Below are 14,387 nucleotides of genomic sequence, written 5' to 3' on the forward strand. Positions count from 1 at the left end.
GTTATGTTAAAATAGTCCATATTACTAAGAAGGAAGAATGACTTCTATTGTATGAATGTTAAACCAGACTTTGTAATTTACATTACATATTACGTTTTCTAACCCAGTCATTACTTAGGTCTCACACAGGCCTGTGTTCAAATTAAACTTGCCTACTTCTGTATACACATTCACACACACACACACACACACACACACACACACACACACACACACACACACACACACACACACACACACACACACACACACACACACACAAAATCAGGTTTCCTCTAAATCTCCTTGCACATTTTGGATTTTTCTCCACTCTTAGGACTCAAGGTGACCCAGCCATTCCTGGAGGATGGCCCCAGGCCACATGGCATTCTAACAGAGAGAAAGAATCAAGGAAGCCAAGACCTTAGGTATACATCCTGGACACAGCTCCCATCTCTGACTAATGACAGACTCACTGCACCAGGCTTTTAGAGAAGGAGAACTCAGAACTTGGTCCATGGCCAGCTGGAATAACAGTCAATAGGAAGAGAGTCCAGGCACCAATATTCAAATAGATAGCCCTGACCCATGTGGGAAACAGTATAATAAATCAACATACTACAGTTCATTTCCAAAACTCAACTGCTTGCCAATTTCTGCAGGTCTGACGGACTTTTTTGACTTTTCCTTTTAGAGATGGCATGAGTATGAGTCAGAAATACCAACTTCAAATCCAGATTCAGTTAACATTCTGTTTTAGTAGCTATGAGACTGTACTAGACATTTCACAACTTTCAACTTCAGTTTCTTCAACTGTAAATGGAGACTGTGGGCTGGAAATATGGTTTTCAGAAAATGACAAGTTTGAGTGAAACCCAGAGGAAAGAAATATCACTGTCAGAAAGGTAGGGTCTTCTGGAAAACAATGGTAATGAGAAACAGAGAAAGAGAGATAAAGAGAAAAGAGAAGAGACAGAGAAAGACAGAGAGAGAAAGACAGAGAGAGAAAGACAGAGAGAGATACCCTTTGAAGGAAGAAAATGAGGATTGGGAGCAATCCAGAATCTTCCCAGGTAAGGATCACTGCACAACTTCCTCCTCCTGAGTTCCACCCTGTGGTCATACATAGATCCATCTTTTCCCAGAAGAGCAGTGGGATGATTCATAGGACAGATATAACCTAGTCACCACCACACACCTGTAATCTCTGAGGATGACTCAATGCTACCTACCTAACAGAAATTAAAGATCATAGTCAGCCATTCACCTAATAATATAATCCTTCAGAGTCTTAAACTTCTTGAGCAGCCTAAAAACCTTCATGAAGTTTCTTTTGGGGGTTCTCAAACACAGTAAAATCTTAAATAGAGTTAAAGATTTTACTAAGTATGTAGATGGCATTGTAGAACATTTCTAAAGAAAAAAATATAACTAGGTTTTCTATACCAATATTTGTCTTATATCTTCTCAAAGTCACTTGTTCAATAAATCTGCTTTTATTATGAGTCTAATTAAGGTTAAGTTGCTTTGGGTTTCAGAAACATGGTTAAGAGTGTAGGATATTAACCAAACAATAGCCTTTTGCTTTACTTTTAGGCGAACTTGGCATGACGAAATGTCTGCCATAACTGGCACACAGTAGACCCAGTTACTGCTTTTACATTTATCATTGTCAGCATCTAACACTTAGGCAGGTAGGCACTTCTTGTTCTTTTAATCTTCACAATAACCTAAATAAATTGTAATAGCTCAAAAGAACGAAGATCAAAGTAAATGAATAGCTACTTAAATAATGGCCAAAAAAGGAATGACTTTATCTCTCTCCCATCAGTTCCTGATATATTTCCTGCTTGGGAAACTAGACCAGAAGTCTCAAATCACTGGCTGTCATTTATATGCACATCCTTCTCTGTCAACAGGCTGTGTGATATGGGTGGCAAAAGTGTACAGATTCTCCAGGGAGGTCCAAAGTAGCTGGAAGAGCCTAAGATAGGGTGGAACAGCACTGGACACAAGCATTAGCCCCCTACAGTGTGGTTTCTATGCCAGGGTTTAGGGAAAGATGAGCCTCTTTGGGTGGGCCTCTTCCTTTGATGAGCACCTAAGGACAGCATTTCTGGAAGGTGTGAGGGGCCAATAGCAAGCTTCTTCTTGCCCTGGGGAAGACCTGTGGCAACTCTAAGACCAGAGAAGCCCGGTAGTAGTGACAAGTTTCAACAGGCATGTGCTCACCTTGATGACAAGGGATTCCTGGCTAAAAGCACATTTTGCAAACTCCATGCAAGGGCATTTCTTGCCTCAATATTTCCTCTTCACCATGTCTGCTCAGACCAGTTGAAACCACCAATCTGAGTGGCCTCTGGGGCAGAGAGAATATCAGGGAGAATGTATTTCCTCTGCCTGCCCACAGTCACTTCTGATGAACAAGTTCCGACACTCCAAAAGATATCCACACACAGTATGCTGAGACATTAAACATCACCCAATAACTGATTAACAGAACCCACCTCTCATTTCAGACTCACAAGTTAACCACAGTTCTGAGAAAAAGCAGGGAATGAACAGTGGCCAGGCCTGCAGATTCAGACCACCTGCCTTGCCAATGCTTCCCCTACCAGAAATGCCTGACCGAAAGACTCAATATCTACAAATTCCAAACTTGTTAACGGAAATCAGGATTTCCTCCAGATCTAAAACTCACACTGGCTTCTAAACAGTCTCTTACTAAATTGTGGCTGCACTTTGCTTTCTCCGGTCTGTTGGTCCTGGAAGGACCTGGGTTCAACTAAAGGCCTGAGTGGGGAGGGGGGGGGAACCTTTTGTTGTTCAGAGTGGTTTTCCCTAGTAGCAAGGGATCAAGAATGCAGCCCCACAGCGATTAGGGCGACTAAGCTCCAGAACACTCTCTCCAGTCTAAAGAGTTCGGTCATGTGGGAACCAAACACTGTTTAGAGAGAAAAGGAGAGGAGAAGAGTCTTCACTTTCTCCTTGGAGGAACAGCGATCTGCTGGGGGTGAAGGTGGGGGATGGGGGTTGTCACTTCCGAACCTTGTTTGCTAAGTCCCAGCTCAGATCCGATATTTCGCTTTAACCCCTGGCCAAACCCAACCCAAGCAGGGGCCCCACGGGTCTCCGTGCGGCCCAAAGGTTAGGGGGTTGGGCGGGGGAAAGGGGGGGAGCAATGGGAACACTACTAGAGAGATTTGTTTTCTCAGCTGATTTAGTGCAGCTAACAGGTGCTTGGTTAAATCCATCCCTCAGGGGAGAAAAAAGCGTGCAAAAGTGACTCCTACCAGGAGTGCACACCCAGCAGGAAAAGTCACGCAGGACCCTTCGGAAAGTGGCTCTCCCAACTCCCGCGAGGGGATCCCATGTTCCTTGGGCTGGGAAGAGGCCTGGATCTACACACACACACACACACACACACATACACACACACACACACGTGTGAAGCTAAGCAAAGCGTGCCACCTGCCGGGATCCCAGCAAACAAGCCCGGGGGGGGGGGGGTGAGGGGGTGTTGGGAACGAACTGGCAGAAAAGCACTTCGTTAAACAACAACAACAAAAGTAAACTCTCCCCGGGGTCCGGGGCTGCACGCGAGAGGGCCGGTGCCCAACGAAGCGCGCAAGCGCTGGGCGCCGCCGGCCGGCGACCACCACCCCGCTCCTCCCCGAGGCCGACGGCGTCCCGGGCGGGGCAGGGGCAGAGCCGGGCACGCGGGGCGGGCGGGAACGCCGGGGCGCGCCCTGGCCCCGGCTCTCGCCCGTCCGGCGTCCCGGTGGGGGGTGGGAAGAGTCGGGGAACTCACAGCCGCTTGTCCTCGGGCTGCAGCTGCCAGTGCATGGCCAGCGAGAAGCCGAAGAGGCTGCCGGGGTCCCCAGATTTCCGGATCACATTGTCCTCGCGGGTGTCCAAGTTGAAGGCTGAGCCGAGCCGGGACAGGAGTCCCGCCGACAGGTAGAGCAGGCACAGCTGCCCCGCGGCCGCCATGGGCGGGAGCCCGGGGAAGGGAGCGGGGTCTTGCGGCGGCCGCGCTGCGCTCAGGGCTGCCTTCGCGTCCGGGTCCGAGGCTGCCTGGCGCGCGGCGAACGGCCGGGGCCACCTTCGCCTCTCCTCGCCACTGCGCCCGGCCCCACCCCCCGGACGGGTCCCGCTCTCGGCCCGGCCGCTCCCCCTCGCCCGCGGCTCCCGATCGCTGAATGAGCCCGTTGTTCTCTGGAGACTCGCAGGCGTTTTATCAAGTGACGAGAACGCCCGCCCCGCCCAGTCCCCGCCCCTCCGGCCCCTCCTCGCGCGCGGTCCGGCCCGCCGCCCGCACCTTCCGCGTCCTCCCGGCCAGCGCGCACCCAGCCCGGCCTTCCCCTCCGTCCCTCCACCCTCACCCCCCCACCCCCGCCTCAGCCTCGCTCACCGCCCCTCACCTGTCCGGAAGCAGCTACCCGGGAGACCCCCCGGGGCCAACCCCCGGCCAAGCAGCCCCGCCCCGCGCTCTCTCCGGAGGGAAGCACTTGTATTGCAGCCCTGCTGCGCGCGAGGAGCCAGAAAGGTGTCTGCTACCTGTCAGGAAAGAAAGGTGCAGGTATTGCACCGGCCTGCTTGCCTGAAGCGGCCTGGACTTGCACCCGTGCGTTCATGTGCAAATTCTAGGAGGGTCCACGGGCTGCTTAACTTAACACGAGCCCAACTCTTGGAGACTGGCACTGTGTACTTTCTGGTTCCTCAAAGACCCAACAGTAGAAAATGATAATAGCACACACTTTGATAATGTTGTACAATTTACTAAACACAACCATTCCTTCATTTACTCCTAGTTCTCCTATTAAGTATTTTCGTCCTTTCTTTCTTTTTTAATAGATAAGAAAATGGAAGCTTAGCTTTGTTCCCAGATCATCCGGGGATCTGTGTCCAGGTGACAAGGACAATTTATGGGAAAAGTGACACTAGAACCAGAAAGTTAAGCGTTGGTTTTCTGTGGTACTGATGCTGGGAAGAAACCGCTCAGTAGTAAAAGAAGGCACCTGTGGGCACATGCTTTGTCCCCTTTTCCTAGTCCCAAACGTCCTGGTCTAGCTAGTGGGAGAAATGTCAGGCCAAAAAGTACGGTGGTAAGACATCTGTCTACTGGGCATGAAGTAGAGCTTTCAATCAGGTGTTGGTCCTAGTGACAACTTTATTTTGCTAGGATTTGTAACTAGAATACAAAGAATTGACTCAGAGCTACTCAGAATTAGGAAGATAGATGGGTGACAGTGGCTCATGCCTGTAATCCTAGCTCCTCAAGAGGCTGAGACCTGAGGATTGCTGTTGGAAACCAGCAAGTACAGGAAAATCCATGGCTTAGCTCCAATTAACCACCAGAGCACTACAAGTGGAGCTGTTGCTCAAAGTGATAGAGCACTCTTGTTGAGCAAAAAAAGCTTAGCGACAGTGCCCAGGGTCCTGACTTCAAGCCCCATAAACAGCCAAAAAAAAAAACAGGAAGATTTTTTTTTAAGTCACATCTTTATATTATTAGTAACTTCTGACATTTAGCATTTCCTTCCATTATGAACACAGGCAACAAATCACAAGGGCAAGAGGATAAGTGTCAATGACTTAATCATCAGTAGAGCCATAATTTCTTTACAGGACAATACACTTGCAAATATCTCAAATTACAGTAGCTAATAGGTAGGCCTTCTACATGGTATATAGTATGTCAATAAAGAAGCATATATATATACACATAAATATCACAATTTTTTAAACTTTTGCTGTTAAGATTCTATATAATTGGCTTCCTTTGTAAACTCATGGGTTTTAGCTTACGCATTCAAAATGTTCTGACAAGGGGTTCATGGTCTTCAGCAGTCTGCCAAGAGGATCCCATGGCATGAAAGGGTTAAAAAGTGCTGGCCTGAAGGCTTCTGGAATGCACCAGGGAGCCCTCTTTGGAATCCTGCATTGGAAATAGAAGCAGGATGCAGTCCCAGGGAAAAGCAGGAGCAGTGTGTGTGGTGGGGGTGGGGGTGGGAATCCTTCTGCATCTTAAGGAGAATTACTACCAAGAGAACAGCTAGAGGCACTCAGAAAAACTGCAGGAACATCAAGGATCTCCACAGGTGGTAGCAGCTGTCATGTGAGTCCCACAGTACCCTAAGAATGTGTACAACTTTCCCAACAATCAGTCACTGCAGTCAGATAGTCCAAAGTTTAAATGCAGTAGACAACCTTGAAGATCACTCAAGGTTGAAAAACTCTCTTGGAAATGGTCATCTAGTAAACCAGTGTGATTTCTTTCATACAAGTTCATCACCAGTTAGCCGTTCTTCTTTCATGGTATAAACATGTGCTAGTTCAGAGAGACAGAGTCCATGCTATTATGTTTGAGCATAATGAGTCTCACCAGGCTCATTCTCAGGCAGGGCCATTCTCAGCCAGTGATGTGGCTGCAGTGGTTGCTAAATACTTCTGAATTGGTTGGAAAAGCTGGTGCCCTGAACTCCTCAAGGTTAAAAAACAGCCCCACCCTGCACACTTACTTAGGACTCACCAGTTTCTACATGAGTCCTGGTACTATAATGGCTCCTTCTGATCCACACACAAGCTGTTAATTATTCTAAACAGCACATCTCTCCTGGTTTTGTGGGGTATTCATCAATTCCTCTCTTACATGTGTGAATGCCAGTGTTATTCTTACTTGATCTCAAACACTGGTTCTGCGAAAATTGAAATTCTAAATCTCCAGGAGCCAGTGACTCACATCTGTAATCCTAGCTACTTAAGAGACTGAGATCTGAGGATCACAGTTCAAAGCCAGCCCAGGCAGAAAAGTCCATGAAATTTTATCTCCAATTAACCACCAGAAAACCAGAAGTGGAGCTGTGGCTCAAACTGGTAGAGTACTTACTATCCTTGAACAAAAAAGCTTAAATCTTGAGTTCAAGCCCCATGACTGAAAAAAGAAAAAAAATTCTAAATATCACATATGGTGATATTGAATAATGATATGTCAGGGTGAAAGATGGGATAAAAAAAATAAAGATGAGCCTGAAGTTTGTGACTCAAGCCTGTAATCCTGGCTATTCAGGAGGCTGAGATCTGAGGGTCTTGGTTCAAAGCCAGTCCAGGCAAGAAATCCCATGAGACTCTTATTTCCAATTAAGCACACAAAATTATGTGGAAGTGGAGCTGTGATTCAAATGGTAAAACACTAGCCTTGAGCACAAAAAGCTTAGGGACAGTGCCTAGGCCCTAAGTTCAAGCCCCAGGACTGACACCAAAAAAGAAAGAAAGAAGAAAGGTGGGAAGGAAGGAGAGAGGGAGGGAAAGAGGGAGGGAGAAAAAAGATGAAAGATTAGTTGTGTTTTTTTCCTTATGCCTTGGGCGTATCACAGATGAAAAACTTGTCAGCTATAAGCCTACCTTCCATCTATCTCCTGCCTAGGATGCCAAACATACTTGAAGTTGAGTCAAACTCTGACTCCTAACACAAACTCTTTGAAGATTGTGATCTCTTTCTGGCTATCACAATCAAGTTTAGTGACTTGGTTATAATTTCCATGGTAAAATAGAGTTGAGGTTTTTACAAAAGTGTTGATAAAAGAGAACTTCAGAGGTCATTGGGGACCCACTAGAGATGTTTCCCTATCTGAGGCTAAAGGAATGAAAGCAATCAAGATAACTAAAATTTATGAGATATAACCCCAGAGAAGGAGGTACATAGTTTTAACAGAAAAAACAAAGCTTCTTAGCTTGTCTTCAAGGAAGATGCTTATCAGCCAAAGGGAGAGAGATGGCTTGATAATAAAGGTGTGGGCTAACCAAATTCGGCCTGGGCTTCTGAGTGTGTGTGGTGTGTGTGTGTGTGTGTGTGTGTGTGTGTGTGTGTGTGTGTGTGTGTGTGTGTGTGTGTGTGTGTGTGTGTGTGTGTGTGTGTGTGTGTGTGTGTGTGTGTGTGTGTGTGTGTGTGTGGTGCAATATACATGTTGCCAAAAGGGATGCTGCAAATCCAGTCAACTGGCAAAACTGTCTTGTCAAAAAAAAAGATTCTAAGAAGACACTTTTACAAAATAAATTTGTTTACATTAAAAGGCAATGAAGACTGAGATTATGAATAGAGGTATTTGCTCAGATGAGAGCTCTGGAATTCTTCTGTTTTACCAGTATTCTTATTGGAAGAAAATTATGTTTGTTCAACATTTTGCCTTTGGTAAGGGAACTAATGGATAAATTAATATTGGTCCCTCATAGAAAAATGTGAAGAATCTATGTCATCCCTGATACAGTTCCCATCTCCTGGAATGTACTTTAATCATTTTATTTTCAAGCCAGAATTTCTATTTAGGTACAGACTTTAAAATTACAGATTTTATGAGCTATGCATTTTGATGCATGTTATGCATATAGTATTGTGATCTAGATATAAGCAGAAAATTATTCCTAATAGGGGTTTTCTTTTTCTTTTCTTTTTCTTTTTCTTTTTCTTTTTTTTTTTTTTTTGTCGTGGGGCTTGAACTCTGGGCTTGGGGGCTGGCCTTGTGCTCCTTAGCTCAAGGCCAGCGCTCTAACGCTTGAGCCACAGCGCCACTTCCGGTTTCTAGTGGTTTATTGGTGATAAGAGTCTCACGAACTTTCCTGCCTGGGCTAGCTTTGAACTGCAATCCTCAGATCTCAGCCTCCTGAGTAGCTAGGATTACAGGCGTGAGCCACCGGCGCCCGGCTGGGGTTTTATTTTTCAACAGCAGATTTTGTTTGTTTCAGTAAAAGAATTTTCCCATAATGTTCCTTATTTGTCTTTTGTATAATGATTCAAGGAACTTTACATTAAATTTGAGTGGTTTAAAAAAATATTATATTTGCTCTAAATCACAACACATAAAGGCAAACCTTCTTTTGGTTGAGATCAGATGAATCAAACTGCCTTATTTTAGGGGGGCAGGGTAGGGGTCCGGTCATGGGGCCTGAACTCTGGGCCTGGGTGCTGTCCCTCAGCTCTTCAGCTCAAGGCTAGTGCTCTACCACTTGAACCACAGTGCCACTTCCAGCTTTTTTCTTTTTGCTTATGTGGTGCTGAGGAATCGAACCCAGGGCCTTATGCATGCAAGGCAAGCACTCTACCACTGAGCCACCTTCCCAGCCCAAACTGCCTTATTTTTAACACCCAGATCTATTTTAGAGTAAATTGCCTTAGAAGGTTGAGAATTCACTTACAATGAGCTCATTAAAATGTAAAGTATTTCAGTTTGTTTTGAGGGAATTTTTCTAAACTAATAAGCCGCATTTTGCCACCCAGAAATAAATTCAAACCCTGAATGAATCAAGCTAAATTTAAAGTAAAGCTCCCAAGGCTAGGATAAAATCCTTACCTGGCAAGTTTGGTTTTGCATTCCAGCCATCATTAGAAACAAACATGAAACTATATGTATCTCGTGCTACATACAATGCAGTCTCAAAGGCTAAATGGTATATTTAAGTTATTTAAGGGGCAGAATACCTGAGAAAACAATGCAGGAAAGGTTTGTTGTGGCTCATGGTTTCAGATTAGCCCAAGGTCAACTGCCCCTTACTGCTTGTGGTAAGATACAGCATGGTACTGAAAGAGAATGGAGGAGCAGTTACTCACCTAGTGGCTGCTAGAAATCAGAGAGAGGAACAGAGAGCATCCAGGGACAAGATGTGGCTCCCGAGAACATACACCAATGACTAACTTCCTCAGGTAAGTGACCCCCCCCTCCCCTCCTGCCCCATCCAACCACCTCTCAAAGATTGGAGCCACCATCTGGGAACCAAACCTTAAGCACATGAGCCTTTTGTGGGGGGCCCTTCATATCCAAACTGGAACATTTGCTTTCTATACAAATAACTTCCTTGGGCCAGTAACCATGGCTCACACCTGTAATCCTAGAAGGCCGAGATCTGAGGATCTGAGGTTGGAAGCCAGCCTAGACAGGAAAGTCTGCAGGATTCTTATTTCCAATTAAACTGAAAAAAGCGTAAGAAGAGCACTACTCTTGACAAAAAAGGAAAAGTTAAGGGACAATACCCAGGCCCTAAGTACAAGCCCAGTACCAGCACCAAAATAAAACAAAAACAAAATTTCTTTGAAAAATGCAAAATATTAATTAATTTTGAGTTAGGTCTTAACTCAATGATCTCTAGAGAATGTATCAGTTTTGGTCAAGACTGAAGGAAAGTACCTTAGTCTAATCTATTTATCCAGCTGAAAACTTGAAACAAATTACTTCACTAGGATTCAGTTTTCTAATCTGTAAAGTGGCCAGAATTCATTGCTGTGCACAACAGATTGTGCCAAAAATTAAATGGATTTATGTGTGTGAAGTATGTAGTACATGTTTACTCTTAAATATATGTTGAACAAAATAGTAGCTGTTAAAATGAAGGAGCAGAAAGCCTACTAGAAAACAAAATAAGATCTTTCAGCTAACGAGAACCAACCATGGGGGGAAGGGATAGTCAAATGAGGTTATTTGTGCCCAAATTCACTTTGCGTAAATGGTCAAGATAATCATTCCTTCTCCTTGTAGCTTGGCAAAAAGTCCTCATCATATCACTGATTCTCAGTGCCTGAGGGTTAAGTAGCATCTGGTTTGTGCTTGGCTCTGGATAGCTTCCATCTTGGCAATGTTTGGAGAAGCAACAAGGTAACTTAAACAGCATCATAACTTCAGAAAAAAACAAACAGCTAAGAGGAACAGCCAGCTCTAAGGAAGGCCTGATAGGAGGATGAAGTGGAAACAGAAGGACTTTTCTAAATATATTCTCATCTTCCTCTTTTCATGATCCATTTTCTCAACCAGGGGAAAAGTTCATGCTATAAACTTTCCAAAATCCCAGCCAAGGTAAAAAATATATATATTAATTTTGTTTGGAGCTATATTTATTGAATACATCTTTCTGCTAATATTAAAATGGTAATACTGCTTAAAATAAATTGACAAAGAGAGCATGTGACTACATGGGAAAATTTTACCTTGAATTTTAAAATTTCTTCAAAATATTTGAATCGTGGAAGCAAGTCATTCGCATATGGATAATTGAGTACCTAATTAGCATAAGTATTCAACAGCTCTCTTCTATTGGCACATTTAACAGAATATTTAAGGGCAAACCTAGCTCTAGGGGCTCACACCTGTAAATCCTAGCTACTCAGAACACTAAAATGTGAAGATCTCAGTTCAAAGCCAGCCCAAGCAGATAAGTACCTGAGACTCTGATCTGCAATTAACCAGCAAGAAGCTGAAAGGGACTCAAGTGGTAAAGAACCAGCCTTAAGTAGAAAAGGCTAAAGGAGAATCCCCTGGCCCTGAGTTCAAGCCCCAGTGACAGCACTAAAAAAGAACATTTAAGAACAATGCAGTAAATTTTGCACTGTGATCTATACAAATAACAAAGAAAAAAAGCAGAAGAATGCAGAAACTTAAACAATGGCTTTGCTGTCCTAGGCCACATGACCAAAAGTAAAAGGCCAAATGTTTCTGCATTATACAATGTATTTCTGGACTTCCTTGTTGACAAAGAAGAATGATTTCACCACTGTTTTTGTATCACATCTCAAATATCTATAGAAACCATGAGTTTGGTGTATCTCCACAAGGAGAAAGCCATGATCTTCAATTTATGTCTGGAGACACCAAAGAAGGGACTTTTCACTAAGACAGCTGCCAGTATGTCTACCAAATTAAGATTCAGGATTTCCTGACTTCTGATCTCATAACCCAACCCATTCCCTCAGACCCCCTCTTCCACCTTGGCAGGCAAATTGTCCACTGAGACCAAAGTTCCTGTTTCCAAACAAGGAATTAAACTAGTTCAAAAAGTGTGATCTTCATCCAGTATGCTTTCTGGCAGGAAAAAGCTACCAGCAACAGTTAGTCAGTTAGGTTGGGATATTTGTGTATAAACACATGTTCCTTGCTTTTCCTGCTTCAAAAAGGATGGGAGACTCAGAAGCCTAGCCAGGCAGACCTGTGTCCTTACTCAGTCTCATAAACCAGAAGAATCCTCCTAGGAAATAGAACCTGCACTTGATTACTCCAGAAACTTTCTTTCCCCAAGTGGCCAACCCACCCTAGTTGCCTTTGGTTACAGGAACAGTTACATAAAGGCCATCTGTTGAAAAGGAGGCAAGAAAGTATGGGAGGGCCAGCTAGGTATCTAGCTGCTCAGGAGGCTGAGATTCAAGGATCGCAGTTCAAAGCCAGGAAAAGTCTGTGAGACTCCTATCTCCAATTAACCACCAGAAAACCAGAAGTGGGGCTGTGACTCAAGTGGTAGAGTACTAGCCTTTAGCTGAAAGAGCTGAGGGATGGCATCCTGGCCCAGCATTGTGGGGGCGGGGGGAGTTCAAAGCCAGGGAAGTAAAGTTCATGAGACTCTTATCTCCAATTAGCCACCAGAAAACTGGAAGTGGAACTGTGGCTCAAAGTGGTGGAGCACTAGCTTAAAGCAAAAGAGCTGAGGGATAGCATTCAAGTCCTGAGTTCAAGCTCCATGCCCCCCCCCCCCAAAAAAAAGCATGGATGAAAGGAAGAGAGTCACTCCTTTGATTTTGAAGGGCTTTTTGAATTTTCTAATTTACATTCTGTAAATAATTAAAATACACCTATTTCTATAAAATATCCTTAATGTACTAGCTGCAGCTAAGGATGTTGTTAGTGGTTGTAGAGTTATCTGCTTTTGTTGTTCTTTTGTTAGATAGGATCTTGCTAAGTAGTCCAGTTTGACTCAAACCATGATACTCTGACCTCAGCCTCCCAAGGGCTGGGACTATAGGCATGGACTATCATACCTGGCCTCAATCTAGTTCAAAGGAAAATAATTGTATACATACATATGTGTGTGTGTATGTATGTATGTATGTATGTATATTCCAGCTGGGCACTGGTGGCTCACACCTATAATCCTAGCTACTCAGGAACTGAGGATTCCAGTTTAAAGTCAGCCTAGGCAAAAAAGTCCAGATTCTTATCTCTAATTAACTACCAAAAGCTGGAAGTAGAGCTGTGGCTCTAGTGACAGAGCACTAACCTTGAGCATAAAAGCTTAAAGACAGCACTAGACCTTGACTTCAAGCCCCAGGACTGACACAAACAAATCCAGATAGATAGATATATAGACAGACAGACAGATCAATTGATCAATCTATCCCCTCAAATCCCCCCACCAAGCCAAGTTGGATGATGGTAGTTCATGTTTGTAATCTTCTTAGGAGACTGAGGCCTAGAGAATCAAGTTTTGAAAAATCTGCAAGATTCCTTCCCCTTCTCCTCTCCTTCTCCTTCTCTTCCTATGAACTAACAAAGTAAGCCAGGCTAGAGGCATGGTTTAAGTATAAGAGCACTGTCTGTGAAAGTGGAGTGAGAGCAAGAGGCCTTAATTAACAAAGTAAGCCAGGCTAGAGGCATGGTTTAAGTATAAGAGCACTGTCTGTGAAAGTGGAGTGAGAGCAAGAGGCCTTAATTTCTAAATCCTAATGTTGGCACACACACACACAAATTATATATATGTGTGTGTGTGTGTATATATATATATATATATATATATATATACGTATACATATATATATACACACACATATATATATATATATACAAGTAGTTTCAACATACATATGTATTTATAATATATGCATATATTTGTCATCTGCCCAGGCTCTCTCTCCTTAGATTAGACTAACACTGCATGTACCTCTCTCTAAATCATATTGAGTGATGCTGGGATTTATCTGCTTCCATGGATATCTTCTCCTAAGCTGCTAATTCCCTCAGAGTAGGGGCCACACTGTAGTCATTTGTATATCTAGTGCCAAACACTGGGTTTGGAACATGAAAGTTACTAAAAATATCAAAGGCTTTTCATCAATCCTTTTTATGCAAGGACTTCTTTAAAGTTGGAAGATTTTTCAATTTATTTATTTTTGTTTGTTTTGGAAAATGTATCACCTTTGTATTACATGCTTAAAATGGAGCATACCCAACAGCATACCATATCCAAAGGTCTCATGCTCCCTGCCCAGGTGAGTAATTCTTACAGAAAGGGAAAAGCTCTGTACCAAGTTGGCCAATTATCAAAGCACCATTTGGGACTGATTCTCTAATGCTATAATCCTGCCAATAATTCAAAAATACCTAGGAAAAAAGTGGACTACTTAATCTTGAGTGGAAATTCTTAACACATAATTTTGGGGGGGGGATTATTAGAGGGTGAGTAGAGAGGGGGAAGGAGGGTGTATTTGAGAAGGGACCATGTAGCTTCAAATCCAGAAATCCTTTGAACAAAACAACAGGTTTCTGGAGGGTTAAATTACTCAAATTAGAAAACATATTTGTTTCACTCTTTAATGTGCTTTCCCAAAGTTCTCAAAAAATTGCCACACTCAGTGTGTCTCATTGTTCTGCCACCAA

The 14,387-nt window shown here is 43.7% G+C and overlaps 1 protein-coding gene across 2 annotated transcripts in view; it reads right to left on the reverse strand.

The window, feature by feature from the left end:
• Itga6 (integrin subunit alpha 6) overlaps nucleotides 1–4,168 on the reverse strand; it is a 90,498-nt gene extending 86,330 nt beyond the window's left edge. Inside the window, exon 1 of one of the 2 annotated variants that reach the window (XM_070020865.1) lies at nucleotides 3,791–4,168. In XM_070020865.1, coding sequence (XP_069876966.1) covers nucleotides 3,791–3,972 — 182 coding nt within the window. In that variant the 5' untranslated portion in view covers nucleotides 3,973–4,168. The remainder of the gene's footprint in view (nucleotides 1–3,790) is intronic. The other variant, XM_070020857.1, reaches the window with a different exon arrangement.
• Nucleotides 4,169–14,387: the final 10,219 nt, after the last annotated feature.

Source organism: Dipodomys merriami, unplaced genomic scaffold, assembly GCF_024711535.1.
Source record: "Dipodomys merriami isolate MVZ:Mamm:240054 unplaced genomic scaffold, mDipMer1.0.p SCAF_1, whole genome shotgun sequence".
Classification (NCBI taxonomy): Eukaryota; Metazoa; Chordata; class Mammalia; order Rodentia; family Heteromyidae; genus Dipodomys; species Dipodomys merriami.